Source organism: Heteronotia binoei, chromosome 1 (assembly GCF_032191835.1).
Source record: "Heteronotia binoei isolate CCM8104 ecotype False Entrance Well chromosome 1, APGP_CSIRO_Hbin_v1, whole genome shotgun sequence".
NCBI classification, from domain to species: Eukaryota; Metazoa; Chordata; class Lepidosauria; order Squamata; family Gekkonidae; genus Heteronotia; species Heteronotia binoei.
The window spans coordinates 268748628-268765606 of record NC_083223.1 but is presented as its reverse complement, the minus strand read 5'-3'; the positions used below and the strand labels follow the sequence as shown (position 1 = coordinate 268765606).

General features: G+C 45.3%; 1 protein-coding gene across 1 annotated transcript in view; it reads right to left on the bottom strand.

Annotated features, from left to right (window-relative positions):
- The window catches only part of DENND4B (DENN domain containing 4B), a 96462-nt gene that overhangs the window by 17621 nt on the left and 61862 nt on the right, over positions 1–16979 (bottom strand). The window contains exon 21 of the mRNA XM_060255759.1: positions 662–837. Coding sequence (XP_060111742.1) covers positions 662–837 — 176 coding nt within the window. The remainder of the gene's footprint in view (positions 1–661; positions 838–16979) is intronic.

Genomic DNA, 16979 nt, shown 5'->3' with positions numbered 1-16979 from the left:
AGATGCTCTACCACTGAGCCACCGTCCCTCCCCAATCAATCGCACACTGTCTTGACATTTTCAGTGAGTTATCTACAACAACCCCAAGATCTCTCTCTTGGTCAGTCTCTGCCAGTTCACACCCCGTCAACTTGTATTTGTAGCTGGGATTCTTGGCCCCGATGTGCATCACTTTGCACTTGGCCGCATTGAACCTCATCTGCCACGTTGACGCCCACTCACCCAGCCTCAACAGATCCCTCAACAGGATGTGTGGGCTAATGTGCAAAGGAGTTCCTGCTACAAAAAAAAGCCCTGGATTTCTGATTGGTCCCACAAACCTGAATCCCATGCCATCGTTTCCTAAATGTCCCATCCTGTTGACTGCATTGACTCACTCTGCGATCCACCTTAAGTCCAAGTGAGAAAGGCGGAGTAAGTAAAACTAAAGAACTGCCGGATCTTTTTGTCATTCCACACGCAGCCTCGCCATGACAAATACCAACCCCTGATCGATGCTGGCGGTCAAAGAGAATGCACAGGGCGATGGTGACTGCAGAGAGTAATAGCAACACTCCCCTTTTATAGCTTTTTCTCAGCACAAAAAGCAGCCCGCCCACCCCCCCCCCCGACAGCAGAGTCGAGGCTCCACCTGGAAAGGCGGAACTTTTGGGCTCCTGACCTGGGCAGGGCTTGGAAATCCTGGATCTCGATGCTCAGGAAGGGCACAAAGAGGCGGGCGCAGAAGGGGCAGGTGGTGTTGAGGTTGGAGTCGTCGGAGCTCCAGCCGGCCATCACCTCTTCGTCGTACACCAACAAACTACAGGCTTGGCACCGTGAACAGCTGGACAGCAGCACCTGAGCGAGAGGAGGAGGAGAGAAGGCGATCAGAAAAGGGACGGTGGCTCAGTGGTAGAGCATCTGCTTGGGAAGCAGGAGGCCCCAGGTTCAATCCCTGGCATCTCCAACTAAAAAGGGTCCCAAGCAAGTAGGTGTGAAAAATCTCAGCTTGAGAACCTTGGAGAGCCACTGCCAGTCTGAGTAGACAATACTGACTTTAATGGACCCTGATTCAGTAGAAGGCAGCTTCATTTAGGGGAGGGACAGTGGCTCAGTGGTAGAGCATCTGCTTGGTAAGCAGAAGGTCCCAGGTTCAATCCCCGGCATCTCCAACTAAAAAGGGTCCAGGCAAGTAGGCGTGAAAGACCTCAGCTGAAGACCCTGGAGAGCTGCTGTCAATCTGAGTAGACAATACTGACTTTGATGGATCCTGATTCAGTAGAAGGCAGCTTCATTTAGGGGAGGGATGGTGGCTCAGTGGTAGAGCATCTGCTTGGTAAGCAAAAGGTCCCAGGTTCAATCCCTGGCATCTCCAAAAAAGAGTCCAGGCAAATAGGTGTGAAAAAGCTCAGCTTGAGACCCTGGAGAGCCGCTGCCAGTCTGAGTAGACAAGACTGACTTTGATGGATCCAGGGTCTGATTCAGTAGAAGGCAGCGTCATTTAGGGGAGGGACAGTGGCTCAGTGGTAGAGCATCTGCTTGGGAAGCAGGAGGTCCCAGGTTCAATCCCCGGCATCTCCAACTAAAAAGGGTCCCAGGCAAGTAGGCGTGAAAAACCTCAGCTTGAGACCCTGGAGAGCTGCTGCCAGTCTGAGTAGACAATACTAACTTTGATGGGCTGAGGGTCAGTATTCAGTATGTTCATACGAAAAGCCACTGGTCACATACAACACTCTGAAGTTTGTCCTAGAAACTCACATTGCATGGAAAAACGGTTTTCATTTGCTGATTATGTAGCAGCTCATGATCTCCAACCAGACAACTCAGGATATCTCAACTTACTCTATCTCTAATCTTTTTTTCCCTTTGGAATATCTTCTTTCCTCCTCTGTTTGTGCTAGTCGTGGTCTACATCTTGCACAAGGTGCACACTGCCATTGCAGAAGGTACACTTTATAATGGTAATAGCATACATCATCCCTCTTTATGCCGATACTCTTTAAATTCGGCAATTGATTATGACATCTTACATAACTTGCTGTTAATCTTCTTGTTACGTTTCCTGTTTTTTTATTTTTCTTTCATACATAATGCGGCTGTTAGGTTCTTACCCAACAAGGTTTACGTCTTGTTTACACAAATTTCTTACTTAGCTATAGTCAATATTATTTACTGTACTGCAATGTGATTTACATCCTTGTTCCTTTGAAGAAGACTGAAGAAGACTGCAGATTTATACCCTGCCCTTCTCTCTGAATCAGAGATTCAGAGCGGCTTACAGTCTACATGGTCATCCGACGGCAATGAAGATCCTGTGAATTTAGGGGGAGGTGTTTGTGAGTTTCCTGCATTGTACAGGAGGGGAGTACCTTCCAACTTTATGATTCTATTGTTCTACCTTTACAATAATCAGGAACCAGTGGCTTTTCTTTTCTTTTATTCTTTTCATAAGCAAGGCCTTTAATATTCTAATTTAGAAGAAGAAGACGATTGCAGATTTATACCCCACCCTTCTCTCTGAATCAGAGTCCCAAAACAGCTCACAATCCCCTTCATAGTCTTCCCCCACAACAGACACCCTGTGAGGTGGGCGGGGCTGAAAGGGCTCTCACAGCAGCTGCCCTTTCAAGGACAACTCCTGCGATAGCTATGGCTGACCCAAGGCCATTCCAGCAGGTGCAAGTGGAGGAGTGGGGATACTGTTGCAGTGTCCATAAATTAACTCTGCATTGTTTGAGTGTTTTTTTTTTAAAACCTAGTGATGTCTGACTTTGTTGGATGACCACAAATTCTCTAGGTTTGTGAGAGAAGGAAAACCCATCCAACTTGTATCAGCTGTGACTCTGAAGTAGACTCTGTGTCTGTGTGGAACCCTACCAATGAACTTAGCACCGTCAACAGCCACTTGGTGTTTTCAAGGGGATGAAATCCATGGTGTGAATGTACTTTGTAGCGCAGGAGGCCTCTTTCAAATCCAAATTAATGGTAGCAGAGATGTTTCAAGTAAGTTGACCCTGAAGACACCTGTTACCACAGGATTGTGAGAAGACTTCTATTCAAAGACATTAAGAAGACACTGGATTTGGATTTATTGGATTTATATTCCGCTCTCCACTCAAGAGTTTCAGATTTATTTTATTTTACTTATTTCATTCGATTTATTGAATAAACAATTTTATTAGTAACATATGGTAGTAGAACTATAACTACAACTTATAAAAAGCTTAATATATATTAAGAAAAAGACCATCATTCTACCCCACATCTTACTTTCTCCCACCCCTCCCCCAATTACTTGACCCCCGCCAGTGTTATTTTCTTTAAAAAACAGATATTAAAGGTACCCTTAACTATCAAGAAAAAAAACGAAACAAAAAAGAAACATAGGGAAGAAGAACCCCCTTCAAGAATTGTATTGTTATCTTAAAAATCTTAATCCTCAAAAATTGTCCAATGTCCTTTTATTTTCCACTCTTTCTCTACATATCTTCTGAATTTCTTCCACTCTTGGTTAAAAAGTTCTAAATCACAGTCTCTTAATTTTCTTGTTAATTTGTCCATTTCACTCCATGACATAACTTTCATAATCCAGTCCCATTTTTCTGGTATTTTTTCTTGCTTCCACAACTGCGCATACAATGTCCTAGCAGCTGAGAGCAAGTACCATATTAAAGTTCTATCTTCTTTTGGAAATTTTTCCATTTGTAATCCCAGCAGAAAAGTCTCTGCCTCTTTGTTGAATTCATATCCCAGGATCTTAGATATCTCTTGTTGAATCATTTGCCAAAACATTTTAGCTCTTTCACAAGTCCACCACATATGGTAGAAAGAACCTTCATGCTTTTTACATTTCCAGCACCTATCTGGCATCTTATTGTTCATCTTTGCTAATTTTTTTGGAGTCATATACCATCTATACATCATCTTAAAACAGTTCTCTTTAATACTATGACATGTTGCGAGTTTCATGGAATTTTTCCACAGATATTCCCAAGATTCCATCTTTATTTCTTTATTTACATTAATTGCCCATTTTATCATTTGAGATTTCACTACTTCATCTTCTGTAGCCCATTGTAAAAGTAATTTGTACACTTTTGAAATTAATTTCTCATTATCTCCAAGCAGAACTCTTTCCATTTCTGTTTGTTCTTTCCTTATTCCTTCAGCTTTGATATCATTCTCCATCAAACTTTTTATTTGTTGCATTTGAAACCAATCATATTTATAGTTTAGTTCTTCTGCAGTTTTCAATTCTATTTTCCCGCTTTGTATTTTTAGTAACTGGTTGTATGATAGTTGTTTTTCCTTGACTGTTTTGGCCGTTAACTTTATCACTTCAGCCGGCACTATCCATAAAGGTCTCCTCTCATCACCATATTTCTTGTACTTTATCCACACATTTAATAAGCTACTCCTTATATAATGGTGAGAGAAAAGACCGTCCATCTTCTTTTTTCCATAGTACAAATATGCATGCCAGCCGAATTTTTTTCCATGGCCTTCTAACATTAGAAGTTTTTTATTTAATAACGTTATCCATTCTTTTAACCATACTAAACAAATTGCTTCATGATACAGTTTCAAATCTGGTAATTGGAATCCACCTCTCTCTTTCGCATCTATCAGGACTTTCATTTTAATTCTAGGTTTCCTTCCGGCCCACACGAATTCCGAAATTTTTCTTCGCCATTTATCAAATTGCTTAGCATCTTTCACAATGGGGATGGTTTGAAACAGATACATAATCCTTGGTAAAATATTCATTTTTACTGCAGCTATTCTACCCAACAGTGACAAATTGAGCTTGTTCCACTTTAGCATATCTTCTTCTATTTTACGCCATAGCTTTTCATAATTGTTCTTAAACAAATCAATATTTTTCATTGTTATCTCTACCCCTAGGTATTTTACCTTAGAGGTAACTTCACAACCCGTTAGTCTTTGTAGTTCTTGTTGTCTATTTTTCTGCATATTCTTACATAAGATTTTTGATTTTTCTTTGTTTATATAAAGTCCCGCCAACTCCCCAAACTCTTGTATTCTCATTAACAACAAAGGTGTAACTTGTAAAGGATTTTCATTTATAAACATTATATCATCTGCAAATGCTCTGTATTTATAGGTAAATCCTTTTATTTGTAGTCCTTCTAAATCTTTTTCTTCTTGAATCTGCATTAGTAAAATTTCAAGAGTCATTATAAACAGCAATGGCGAAAGCGGGCAGCCTTGTCTGGTACCTTTACTAATTTTCATTTCATCTGTAAGATCTGCGTTGATGCACAGCCTTGCACTTTGTTCAGAATATATTGCCTTTATCATTCTTATAAAACTTTCTCCAAGCTCCATTTTTTCCATCACTGCAAACATAAAGTCCCAATTTAAATTGTCAAATGCTTTTTCTGCATCCGCAAAGAATAGCGCTACTTCCTTTTCTGGATGTCTTTCATAATATTCTACAATATTTACAACAGTTCTAATATTGTCTCTTATTTGTCTTTTGGGAAGAAAACCGGCTTGGTCCTCTTTTATAAAATTTATCAAATATTGCTTAAGACGTTCTGCCAGAATTCTTGTAAATATTTTATAATCATTGTTCAAAAGTGAAATTGGTCTGTAATTTTTCACATTTGTAACATCTCTTTCTTCTTTAGGTATCAAAGAAATAACAGCTTCTTTCCATGTATTTGGTACCTTCCCTTTGACTCTTATTGCATTCATCAGCTTCTGTAATTTTGGTATTAATTCATCTTTAAACATTTTAAAATACTTGGCTGTATAACCGTCTGGCCCGGGAGCTTTATCATTTTTCATCACGTTGATTGCTGCCTCAATTTCTATTTTTTCAATTGGGTCATTCAAAATTTTTCTCATATTCTCAGTTAATGGCTCAATTTTTATTTTCTGTAGATATTCATCTATCTTTTTTCTCTTTACTTCAGCACCTTTAAACAGCTTGGCATAATACTTAAAAAATTCTCTTTTTATTCCCTCTTGAGTAACTACGTCTCTTTCATCTATCACAATTCTATTAATTATTTTATTTTCCCTCTTTTTTTTCAGCTGCCACGCCAAGTATTTCCCCGTCTTATTTGCTCCTTCAAACGATTTTTGCTGGAGCCTTTTCAAATTCCATTCTACTTCTTTGTTTAATAAATGTCTTAGTTGAGTTTGCAATATTGAAATTTCCCTTAGAATTTTCTTTTTCCCTGGTCTTTTCCTCAGCTCTCCTTCTTTTTTCTTTATTTCATTTTGAATATCCAGTAGTTGTTTTTCTTTTTCCCTTTTATCTTTATTGTTCAAAGTAATCAGCAACCCTCTCATTACTGCTTTATAAGCATCCCAGACCGTCTGAAAATCGATATCTTCTTTATCATTCACTTGGAAAAATTCTTTAGTTTCTTTTCCTAGGAAAGTCACTGTTTCTTTGTTCTGTAGCAAGTCTTCATTCAATCTCCATCTTCTCAATCTTTTGGACAGTTTTGTAATCCACATTATTGGGTTATGGTCAGTGCCAATTTTAGGCAAAATCTCTATCTTTCTTGTTATGAGGCCTAAATCTCTGGTTCCCCATAGCATGTCAATTCTAGAAAATGTCTTATGTCTTGCAGAAAAAAAAGTATAGTCCCGCACTTCAGGGTTAAACTTTCTCCATATGTCCTCCAAATTTTCCTGTTTTACTAATTCAAAAAAAGACTTTGGCAATTTTCCTTCTTTTCCACTATTTTTTTTCCCTCCGGATCTATCCAATGAGTTCTCAACTGTTCCATTAAAATCTCCCATTAAGAGTATTTGATCGTAGGTCAACTCATCTAGTTGTTGTGTAATGTCTTTAAAAAAAACATCTTTTGCACCATTAGGTGCATATAGTCCCAATAACAGCATTTTTTTCCCATTTGATGTTATTTCCACTGCTACAAATCTTCCATCCTTATCTTTAAATACCAATTTTGGCTCCAGGTCTTGTTTAATATAAAAAACTACTCCCCTTTTTTTCTGGTCAGCTAACGAAAAAAATTCCCTTCCCAATTGTTTGTTCCATAAAAATTTATAATCCTTTTGTTTAATGTGGACTTCTTGCAAACAAATTATATTACAATTTTGCTTTTTAATCCAATGAAAAGTTGCCCTTCTTTTTTGTGGTGAATTTAGTCCATTAACATTCCAAGACAATAGTTTGTAATCCATCATGGTGCAAATTCTTTATTTTCTTCAAAAAATCTCCTCAGTTCTCGGGCATTTGTGATCGTGACTCTCTTCCCCTGAAGTTCAAAGCTCACACCCTCGGGGATTATCCATCTATACCTTGTGCCATTGTCTTTCAATTTTTCTGTCAACTTTTTATATGTTCTCCTGTCATTTATCACTTCTTTCGGTAGCTCCTTCATAATTCTCACTCTGCTACCTCTTACTATCAATGATTGTTCAAAGTTTCTCTTCATAATCCTTCCCACCATTTCCTTTGTCATGAATCTTACAACCACATCTCTTGGTAAGTTATTTTTTTTGGCATATAGCGAGTTGACTCTATACATGTGATCATACATGCTTTTAGTCTTATCAGGGTCTTCTTCTAAGAATTCTGCGATTATGTTTGTTATATATCCTTTCAAATCATCATTCTCTTCCTCAGGTACTCCTCTCAAACGTAGCTGATTTTCCATTAATTTGCAGTCGTGAATCGTCACTTTTTCTTGTACTTTCAGCAAGGTGGTATCATGTATTTTAACTTTCTCCTCCACCTCCTGTACTTTCTTGTCTATTTTCCCAATTTGGTTTTTGAGGTCATCCACTTCTTTTTTAATCACTGTAGTAAGTTCTTCCTTCAACTCTTCCATCATTTTCTTAACTCCTTTCATAATCCTGGCTTCCATAGCCTCCATTTGGTCTTGCATTTTATCTAATGAAAGGGCTCTTGTTCGGGGCTGCCTGGGCTCTGACATTTAAGCAAAGAGCAAGGGGGATGCAATTAAAATACCAAAAATTTCCGTCGCACAATTTGCAAGTTTAACTACCAAGTTCAGAAGGTCTAAATTTTCTCTCTCAATTAAACTTTGTTCTGTTTTCTTCTGAGCTTCCCAGGCCCAGATATAAATTTTTGAAGAATTTTTCCCCTTTAAAAAAATGACGAAATTTTTGACCTCACCAATTTAAAATCTGACAGTCAGGTTCAATAGAGCAGGGCTTGCCCTTTCCAGCAAGCCCAATTTCGCTGGTTTCTGAGCCCCCAAAGCAAAGATATTTAACAAAAAAGTCTTTAAAAAATCCAAAATGGCGGCCGCGATTTTTTCTCCTTTTAAAGATTTTTTTCCCCTTTTAAAATCACCCCAGGAGCCCACCAATAATGTAGTCAATAGTTCTTATCTTCTTACCCTTTTCCCTGTCGTTTCTGTCACTTTTTAAAGTCCCAAATCTTTTTAAAACGATGTTTTAAATTGGACCTCCCAGCAATGGCTGCCGATGTTTCTCTATGATGTAGAGTAGGCTTTTTTCTTTACTGCTTCCTGTCTCTGTCACCTTCAACCTTATAGATTGCTTGACGCACTTCCTGTCTTGCTCAGTAGAGTTAGAGGACTGTTCCAGTATATTCCTGCGCAGTATGGTTGTTTACATTCCACAAATCGTAAGTAGACACAACAATGATTTCTCTTCAATTTTTAGCAGTTTTTAACACTGTCTTTTATGTCAAAATAGTCCAAACTTCACCCTTCCCTTCTTCTACTTGCAAGTTTTATATTTTCCCCTTATTTCCACCTTTAAAACGTCTCTTTAGTCTGTAAATAGCTCCGGAGTGAAAGAAGAGTTTCTGTACCTTTTTTCCTCTGTTTATCCAAGTTCCACTGGTCTTCCAAGACTTTAGTTGTTTAAAAATGTCCCAGAAGGTTAGGATCGTGACGAGCTTATGCCAAATCAATGGCTCTGAGAGATCTTGCAGACGATAATTTTGCAAACTTCTGAGACTCCTCAAAGCCTCAAAGGACCCTTCTCCAAAGCTCCTTTTCAGCCAAGGTAAATCTCTTCTAAAGTTTTTAGTGCAAGTCTTGGACCTTTCTCTCACTGAGAAAGGTAGGTAGTGGGCTTTGGTTTGCCCTCCACTACCCCGAACAAGACCTTCAGCTTGCTCCCGTTACGAGAGACAACTCAGCTCGCCATTTTCCTCCCCGGAAGTCCCTTATTTCATTCGATTTATATCCTGCCCTACCCCACCGAAGCGGGCTCAGAGCGGTTCACAATCTCCTTTACCTTCCTCCCCAAAAACAGGCACCCTGTGAGGTGGGTGGGGCTGAGAGGACTCTCACAGCAGCTGCCCTTTCAAGGACAACTCCTACAAGAGCTATGCCGGACCCAAGGGCATTCCTAGCAGCTGCAGGTGGAGGAGTGGGGAATCAAACCTGGTTCTCCCAGATAAGAGTCCACGCATTTAACTACTACACGAAATTGGCTCTCTTGTTTGTTTTTTGTATTGGAAAACTCCAATAAAATGTTAATTATCATATGAGAGCCAGTTTGGTGTAGTGCGCGGACTCTTATCTAGGAGAACCGGGTTTGATTCCCCACTCCTCCACTTGCACCTGCTGGAATGGCCTTGGGTCAGCCATCACTCTTGCAGAGTTGTCCTTGTGAGCTGTTCTGGGACTCTGACTCAGAGAGAAGGGTGGGGTATAAATCTGCAGTCGTCTTCTTCTTCTAAATTAGAATATTAAAGGCCTTGCTTATGAAAAGAAAAAAAGAAAAGAAAAGCCACTGGTTCCTGATTATCGTAAAGGTAGAATAATAGAATATTCATAGAGTTGGAAGGTACTCCCCTCCTGTACAATGCAGGAAACTCACAAAAACCTCCCCCTACATTCACAGGATCTTCATTGCTGTCCGATGGCCATCTAGCCTCTGTTGAAAAACCTTCAAGGAAGGAGAGCCCACCGCCTCCCAAGGAAGCCTGTTCCACTGAGGAACCGCTCTAACGGTCAGGATGTTCTTCCTAATGTTGAGCCAGAAACTCTTCTGATTTAAAAGGACGTATGAGTTGCCAACTACTAGGTGAGGGAATGTAAAAACTGTATTGTGGTGCATGGTATGTTTACATGGTTTCAAGTTGCAGAATTTCATATCTGGATTTAGCTTGGATAAAGCTACTAGCTAGTGAAACGCGGTGTCGAATATCACCGGTCTACCCGTTGCTGGAACCGAGTTGTTTAGAAACCAAGCATGATGGACATATACTGAACCGGAACTTTTTGCTGCATTTCTAGAACAGAGGACTATAATTCATCGAGAAAGCCATACTGACTTCATCTAACATGGACTGAATGCACCTTATTGGATTCTCTGCTCTGGTCTCATTTGAACTTCTTTGAGTCCCTTCCGGCGTAATTGTAATAGAAAGGTGTTACTTTTGATTTTGATCTTTAACACTGCTGCTCTTTTGACTGTAATAAACCTGACTGATTGATTGATTGATTGATTGATCTTTAACACTGTAAAATAATTTGTAGAATATGATAATTTAATTTGGAGTCAAGGCTTTGTTAAGCCAGTTTGGTGTAGTGGTTAAGTGTGCAGACTCTTATCTGGGAGAACTGGGTTTGATTCCCCACTCCTCCACTTGCAGCTGCTTGGATGGTCTTGGGTCAGCCATAGCTCTGGCAGAGGTTATCCTTGAAAGGGCAGTGCTGTGAGAGCCCTCTCAGCCCTACCCACCTCACAGGGTGTCTGTTGTGGGGGAGGAAGGTAAAGGAGATTGTGAGCCGCTCTGAGACTCTTCGGGGTGGAGGGCGGGATATAAATCCAATATCTTCATCTACCTCACAGGGTGTCTGTTGTGGGGGAGGAAGGGAAAGGAGATTGTGAGCCGCTCTGAGACTCTTCGGAGTGGAGGGCGAGATATAAATCCAGTATCTTCATCTACCTCACAGGGTGTCTGTTGTGGGGGAGGAAGGGAAAGGAGATTGTGAGCCGCTCTGAGACTCTTTGGAGTGGAGGGCGGGATATAAATCCAATACCAATATCATCATCATCATCATCATCATCATCATCATCATCATCATCATCATCATCATCATCATCATCATCCTCTTCTTCTTCTTCTCCTCCTCATGGAGGTGGTGGCTTTTTTATTTCTCCCCAAGGCACCTTCCATCATTCCCCTTTCCTCTGTTTTATCCTCACAGCTGCCCTGCGAAGTAGGTCAGGCTGAGCGAGTATGACTGGCCCCAGGGCAAGAGTGGGGATTCGAACCTAGGACTTTCAGATACTAACGGATATAAGGAAGTACTTCTTCACCCAAAGGGTGATTAAGGACAGGTTTCTTACCTGTAACTGGTGATCTTCGAGTGGTCATCTGTGCAATCACACATATGGGTAATCCGCAGGATTGGCCCCGACCTCGGAGAGTTCAAAGCAATCTTGATCGTAGATCTGGCGCGCCTCCCGCTTGTCCTGGGAGGAGTCAGCTACTGCGCATGCCTGGAGAAGGGGGAGGTGCTTAGCCACTCAGTTTCTTCCCGCCGCCGGGTAGGTGGAAATAACTGTGCTAACTAACTTCCAGCAGCGGGGAAGGCTGGGTGGGTCTGTGTGATTGCACAGATGACCACTCGAAGATCACCAGTTACAGGTAAGAAACCTGTCCATCTTCTTCGTGGTCTCTGTGCATTCACACATATGGGTGATTAGCGAGCCATTTCTTCGGAGGTGGGTGCTGGATCTGTAAGAAAATGTAGGATTAGAGTGTAACATAATGATAGTGTTACTCACGGTGGTTAGTCGAAGATCGATCGTAGCACCGCTTGTCCGAAGGAGGCGTCTCGCCGGGCACGAACGTCGAGGGCGTAGTGCGAGGCGAAGGTAGATGTAGAGGACCAGACGGCTGCGGCGCAGATGTCCTCTATAGGTATGCCTTTCATGAAGGCGGACGAGGTGGCCACGGCTCTGGTTGAGTGGGCTCGTATATGTTGAGGGATTGGTTGTTTTGCCAGCTGGTAGCAGAGTTCGATGGCAGCAACAATCCATTTGGAGAGTCTCTGGGTAGATATTCTGCTGCCCTGATTATGGGTAGCGTAAGTGATAAAGAGTCTGGGGTCTTTACGGATTTGGCGGGTTCTATCTATGTAGAAGGCTAGGGCTCTCCGTGCATCCAAGTTGTGGAGTGCCCTTTGTCCCGCGTCCGCGGGGTGCTGGAAGAAGGCTGGTATAATGGACTGTCTTCCCAGATGGAAGGGAGAGACGACCTTGGGAAGAAAGGTCGGGTCAGGTCGGAGGACCACCGTACTGTTATGAAATGTCGTATACGGTGGGTCTGCTCTGAATGCGCAGATGTCACTGGCCCTCTTACCTGTGGTGAGGGCCGTAAGTAATGCCGTCTTCCATGACAGCAGGTGCAGTGGAATGGAAGCCATGGGTTCGAAGGGCGGTTTCATGAGTTGGCTCAGGACTAGAGATAGGCTCCAGGTGGGTAGAACTTGTTTGATTGGTGGGTGAAGGCGAATGATGCCCTTGAGGAAGGCTCTAGTCGCATGGTGAGAAAAAACCGTTGTGCCATCGATGCGGGGGTGGAAAGCAGAGATGGCTGCCAGATGTACCTTCAGGGAGGAATACGACAGACCCGCTCTAGAGAGCGTTAAGGTGTAAGTTAGTACCTGAGGTATGGTGGCATAGTTGGGGTCGAAGTTGTGTTGTGAGGCATAGTGTGAGAAGCGTTTCCACTTAAGTAGATAGGATTTCCTAGTAGATGGTTTTCTGGAATTCACTAGGACGTGACGGACCTCTGGGGGGAAATCTAGAAATTGATTCTCCAGGCTGTTAGCTTGAGTGACGCCGGGTTGTGGTGAAGGACCCTGCCGTCCTGTTGGGAGAGGAGATCCCGTGTTTGAGGGAGCTGGACGAAGGTATTGTTGGACAGGAGCAGCACGGTCGTAAACCAGGGTTGGCGCGGCCACCATGGAGTTATGAGGATGCAGTTTGTGTGGTCTACCTGAATCTTCTGTAGAACTCTGGTGATAAGTGGGATGGGGGGAAAGAGGTAGTGCAGTGTTCCGTTCCAAGTTTGTAGGAAGGCATCCCCCCTGGAGAGGTGGGATGGGGGACCTCTCATGTAGAAGCGGGTGCATTGGGCATTTGATGGTGAAGCAAATACATCTATCTTCGGTTGTCCGAAGACGTTGAAGATCTGTCGGATGTATCGACTGTTGATGGACCACTCGTGGTTGTTGGTCGAGTGGCGACTCAGGGCGTCTGCCTGGGTGTTGTCGGTCCCTGGTAGGTGCACGGCCGTGAGGAAGATGCCCTGGCTTATGCTCCAATGCCACAGTGCGAGGGCTCTCCTGCAGAGTCTGACGGAGGCGGTGCCGCCCTGCCTGTTGATGTAAAAGACTGTGGCGATGTTGTCGGAGGTGACCTGGACGTGCTGGTTCTTTAGCGACGGGAGGAAAGACCGCAGGGCCTTGTGCACTGCGATGAGCTCCAGGCAATTTATGTGGAGAGAGCGTTCGTAGTCTGTCCATTGGCCCTGCACCGTGAGGTCCTCTAAGTGGGCTCCCCATCCCCACTTGGATGCATCTGTGGTTACGATCACCGAGGGCGGTGTCTGTTTGAATGGCATGCCCTTGAAGAGGTGATGTTGCTTGGTCCACCATTTGAGGGATGGCACAATGTGCGGTGGGAGGGTGAGTAGTGTGGATTGATGTTGTGTGTGGGGGCGAAAAGTCCTTACGAACCACATTTGAAGGGGGCGCATGTGCAGCTTCGCAAACCGCAGAACTGCTGTGGTTGCTGCCATGAGGCCTAGCATTCTTTGGAAGGTGAGCGCTGTTTGGGAGCGCTGGGCGATGATAGTGTTGGCCATTGACAGTATGGCGAGTGCTCTGTCCTGAGGTAGGGAAGCCGTTTGCGAGAGCGTGGAGATGTCCGCCCCTATGAACTGAATCCTCTGGGTAGGGATTAGTTTGGATTTTGAGAGGTTGACTCGGAGGCCTAGGGTGGCCAGGGTGGAGAGGGTGGTCGAGACGTCCAGTTGTAGTTGCTCCCTGGAATGGGCGACGATCAGCCAGTCGTCTATGTACGGGAAGATTGATATCTGTTGCTGGCGTAATGTGGCTGCTACTACTGCCATGCACTTGGTGAAGACCCTTGGTGCTGTGGAGAGGCCGAAGGGGAGGGAGCAGAACTGGAAGTGCTGCCTCCCTACGGCGAACCTTAGGAATCTTCTGTGATGATGATTGATTGTTATGTGGAAGTAGGCATCCTGGAGGTCTATGGACGCCATCCATGCTCGTTCTGGGATGAGCGGAAGGATTGCCTGAAGCGTGACCATACGGAATTTCTTGTAGATTATGTGTAGGTTGAGTTTGCGGAGGTCGAGGATGGGTCGGAGTCCTCCGTCCCTTTTTGGTACCAGGAAGTACCGGGAGTAGAAGCCGGTGCGATGGTATTGGGGTGGGACTGGTTCTATCGCGCCCTTGTCCAGCAGAGACGCAATTTCTGTCTGCAGGGGTGCGGACGGGGGTGTGGTGAGGAATCGGTGGTGCCTTGGAGTGGATGTAAACTCTATCAGGTAGCCTCTTTGAATGATGGTGAGGACCCAGGCGTCTGATGTTATGGTCCTCCAGGCAGTGTAGAACGGTTGTAGTCGTGTTGATGGGTTTGGCTGATGAAGGGGGACTGGACGGCTCGGGGCAGGGAGGTCAGAGAGATGGTTTGGATGTGGTTGGAGGTTTCTTGGTTGTTTGGCGTCTGTGCTGAAAGGAAGGCTTGGACTGTGGTGGTTTGCGCTTCCATGAATCCTGTTGTCGTGGGGATCTGGCCCCTTTGTATTGGCTGGACCTCCAGTTCCTTTGTCGGTTGGATTGTGTCAGAGGTTGGGAAACTCCCAGACGTTTCGCCCTCTTCCTGCCATCGTCTACTGACGTGAGGATGTCATCTGTAGATGAGCTGAACAGGCCGAGGCCATCAAAGGGCAGGTCTTCCACCTTGTATTTGATGTCTGGTTGGAGGGAGGAGGATCTGAGCCACGCGTGTCTACGGAGTGCTATGGCTGAGGCCAAGGTTTTGGAAGAACACTGTGCAGCGTGCCGTGCAGTGTTGATTTGCTGTTTGCTCACTCTGGCGATCTCTTGCAGGGTAGTGGCGGCTGACTTCTGGGACGCCTCGGGTAGGGATGGTACCAGTGCGCCGAGGGAAGTGGTCAGGTTGTGGGTGTATGCGGAAAAGCATGCCATGTAGTTGAGGATTTTGGTTGTGGCTGTAGTGAGGGCGTAGATCTTTCTCCCGATCGTGTCGAGTTTCTTGCCCTCTCGTTCTGGTGGTACCGGGTGCCTAGTCTGCTTCGATTTCGAAGACGAATGCACGATGATCGAGTTCGGAGCCGGGTGAGTGAATAGGAACTTGGATTCAGGTGCATGTATCTTGTAGAGGGCTTCGACCTTCTTGGATGTCGGCGGTACTGATGCCGGTTTGTCCCATGCTTCTCTGAGTGTTTCTAGGAGGACGGGGAGCATGGGAAGAGATGAGCTGGATGGAAGATCCGCATGCACCAGATCGAATACGACGTCCGAGACTCTGGGGGCGTCCGTATTGAGCTTCAGGTTCAGCGAACTTGCCATGTTTGCCACGAGGTCGAGGTAGGATTTCGGGCCCTCGGACGGCGATAGGTCTGCTGGCTTGGCTATGTCGGATTCTGGGGATTGTAGGTCCGAACCCGAAGAGTGGTCGGAGTCGGAGAGTTCCTCCTCGGATCCGTCGTCGGTTCCCTGGTGCAGGTCGGGCTGGGGCGTTGTCTTGGGAGCCGTGTGTAAGGACTCGAGTGGCGGCGGGAGTTTCGGTTCGGCGCCGAGATTCGTAAGGTCGTCATGGTGAAGCGGTTCGACCGATGCGGAATGGAGTCTGTGTGAGCGATCTCGGTCGCGAGGAGACTCTTGGTAGCTGTGGTAATGTCGATCGTAGGATGGTGATCGTCGGTGCCGTCTTCGGTTCCGTGGGGATGGAGACCTGGATCTCGATGGAGAGTAGTAGTAGTGTCTCCCCCTGCGGTGGCTGCGGGAGCGACGGCGGCTGCGGGACCTGGTGCGGCGGCGACTGCGGGACCTGGTGCGGCGGCGGCTGCGAGACCTGGTGTGACGGCGACTGCGCGACCTGGTGTGCCGGCGACTGCGGGATCTGGTGCGTCTGCGACTGCGAGACCGCGGTCTGGTCGGGAGGACTCTCGGGGTCGAGGGTTCTCTGGTGAGCGCGTGGGCGTCTACAGGGTGCGAGAGATCTATGAATTTAGATGGGTCGAGGATCCCAACGGATGCGGTAGAGTGCGTATCCAGCAGTTGGTCTGGTGGGGAATTCGGAATGGACGGTGACTTGGATGAAATGCGGATGATTTCCAATGGAGTGATTGATGGTGTTGCTGTCGACTTCGATGTCGGAGTCTTCGGCAGCGATCCGGAGGCAGTGGCGCTCGGGTTCGGGGTCTTCGGCTTGGTGGTCGGGTTCGAGACCGAGTCGAGAGGTCGGGTCTTGTGCTTCTTGGAGCTCACGCTACCCGTCGGGTCCGAGTGGGCGGAATCGGAACGGCGGCGCTTCTTGGGGTCGTCCGACTTCTTGGAGTGCTTGCCGGTCTTAGGCTTACTGGGACTCTGTGCCACGGAAGCTGCCGACTGCGTCTCTCCCACGAGGTGTGGGGAAGATGGCGCGGGTTGTTTTTGTCCGCCATGCGGCATGGCCGGTCGGAGTGTGGTTTCCATGAGGTGGCTCCTGAGTCTCGCGGCGCGGTTCTTGCGGGCCTGTTTGCCAAATTGGCTGCAGTGCACGCAGGAGTCTGGACGGTGGGCCTCTCCAAGGCAGAACAAGCACAGAGAGTGACCGTCGGATGAGGGGATTTTGGATGAGCAGCTGGTGCAGCGTTTAAAGATTATCTTGTCCCTTCCTTCCATCCGCCCGGGGAGGGGGGGGGGGAGGGGAAAAGTCCCGAAGAGATAGTAAGAAAAGGCCTTTTTTTTTTTTTTTTTTTTTTTTTATACGAT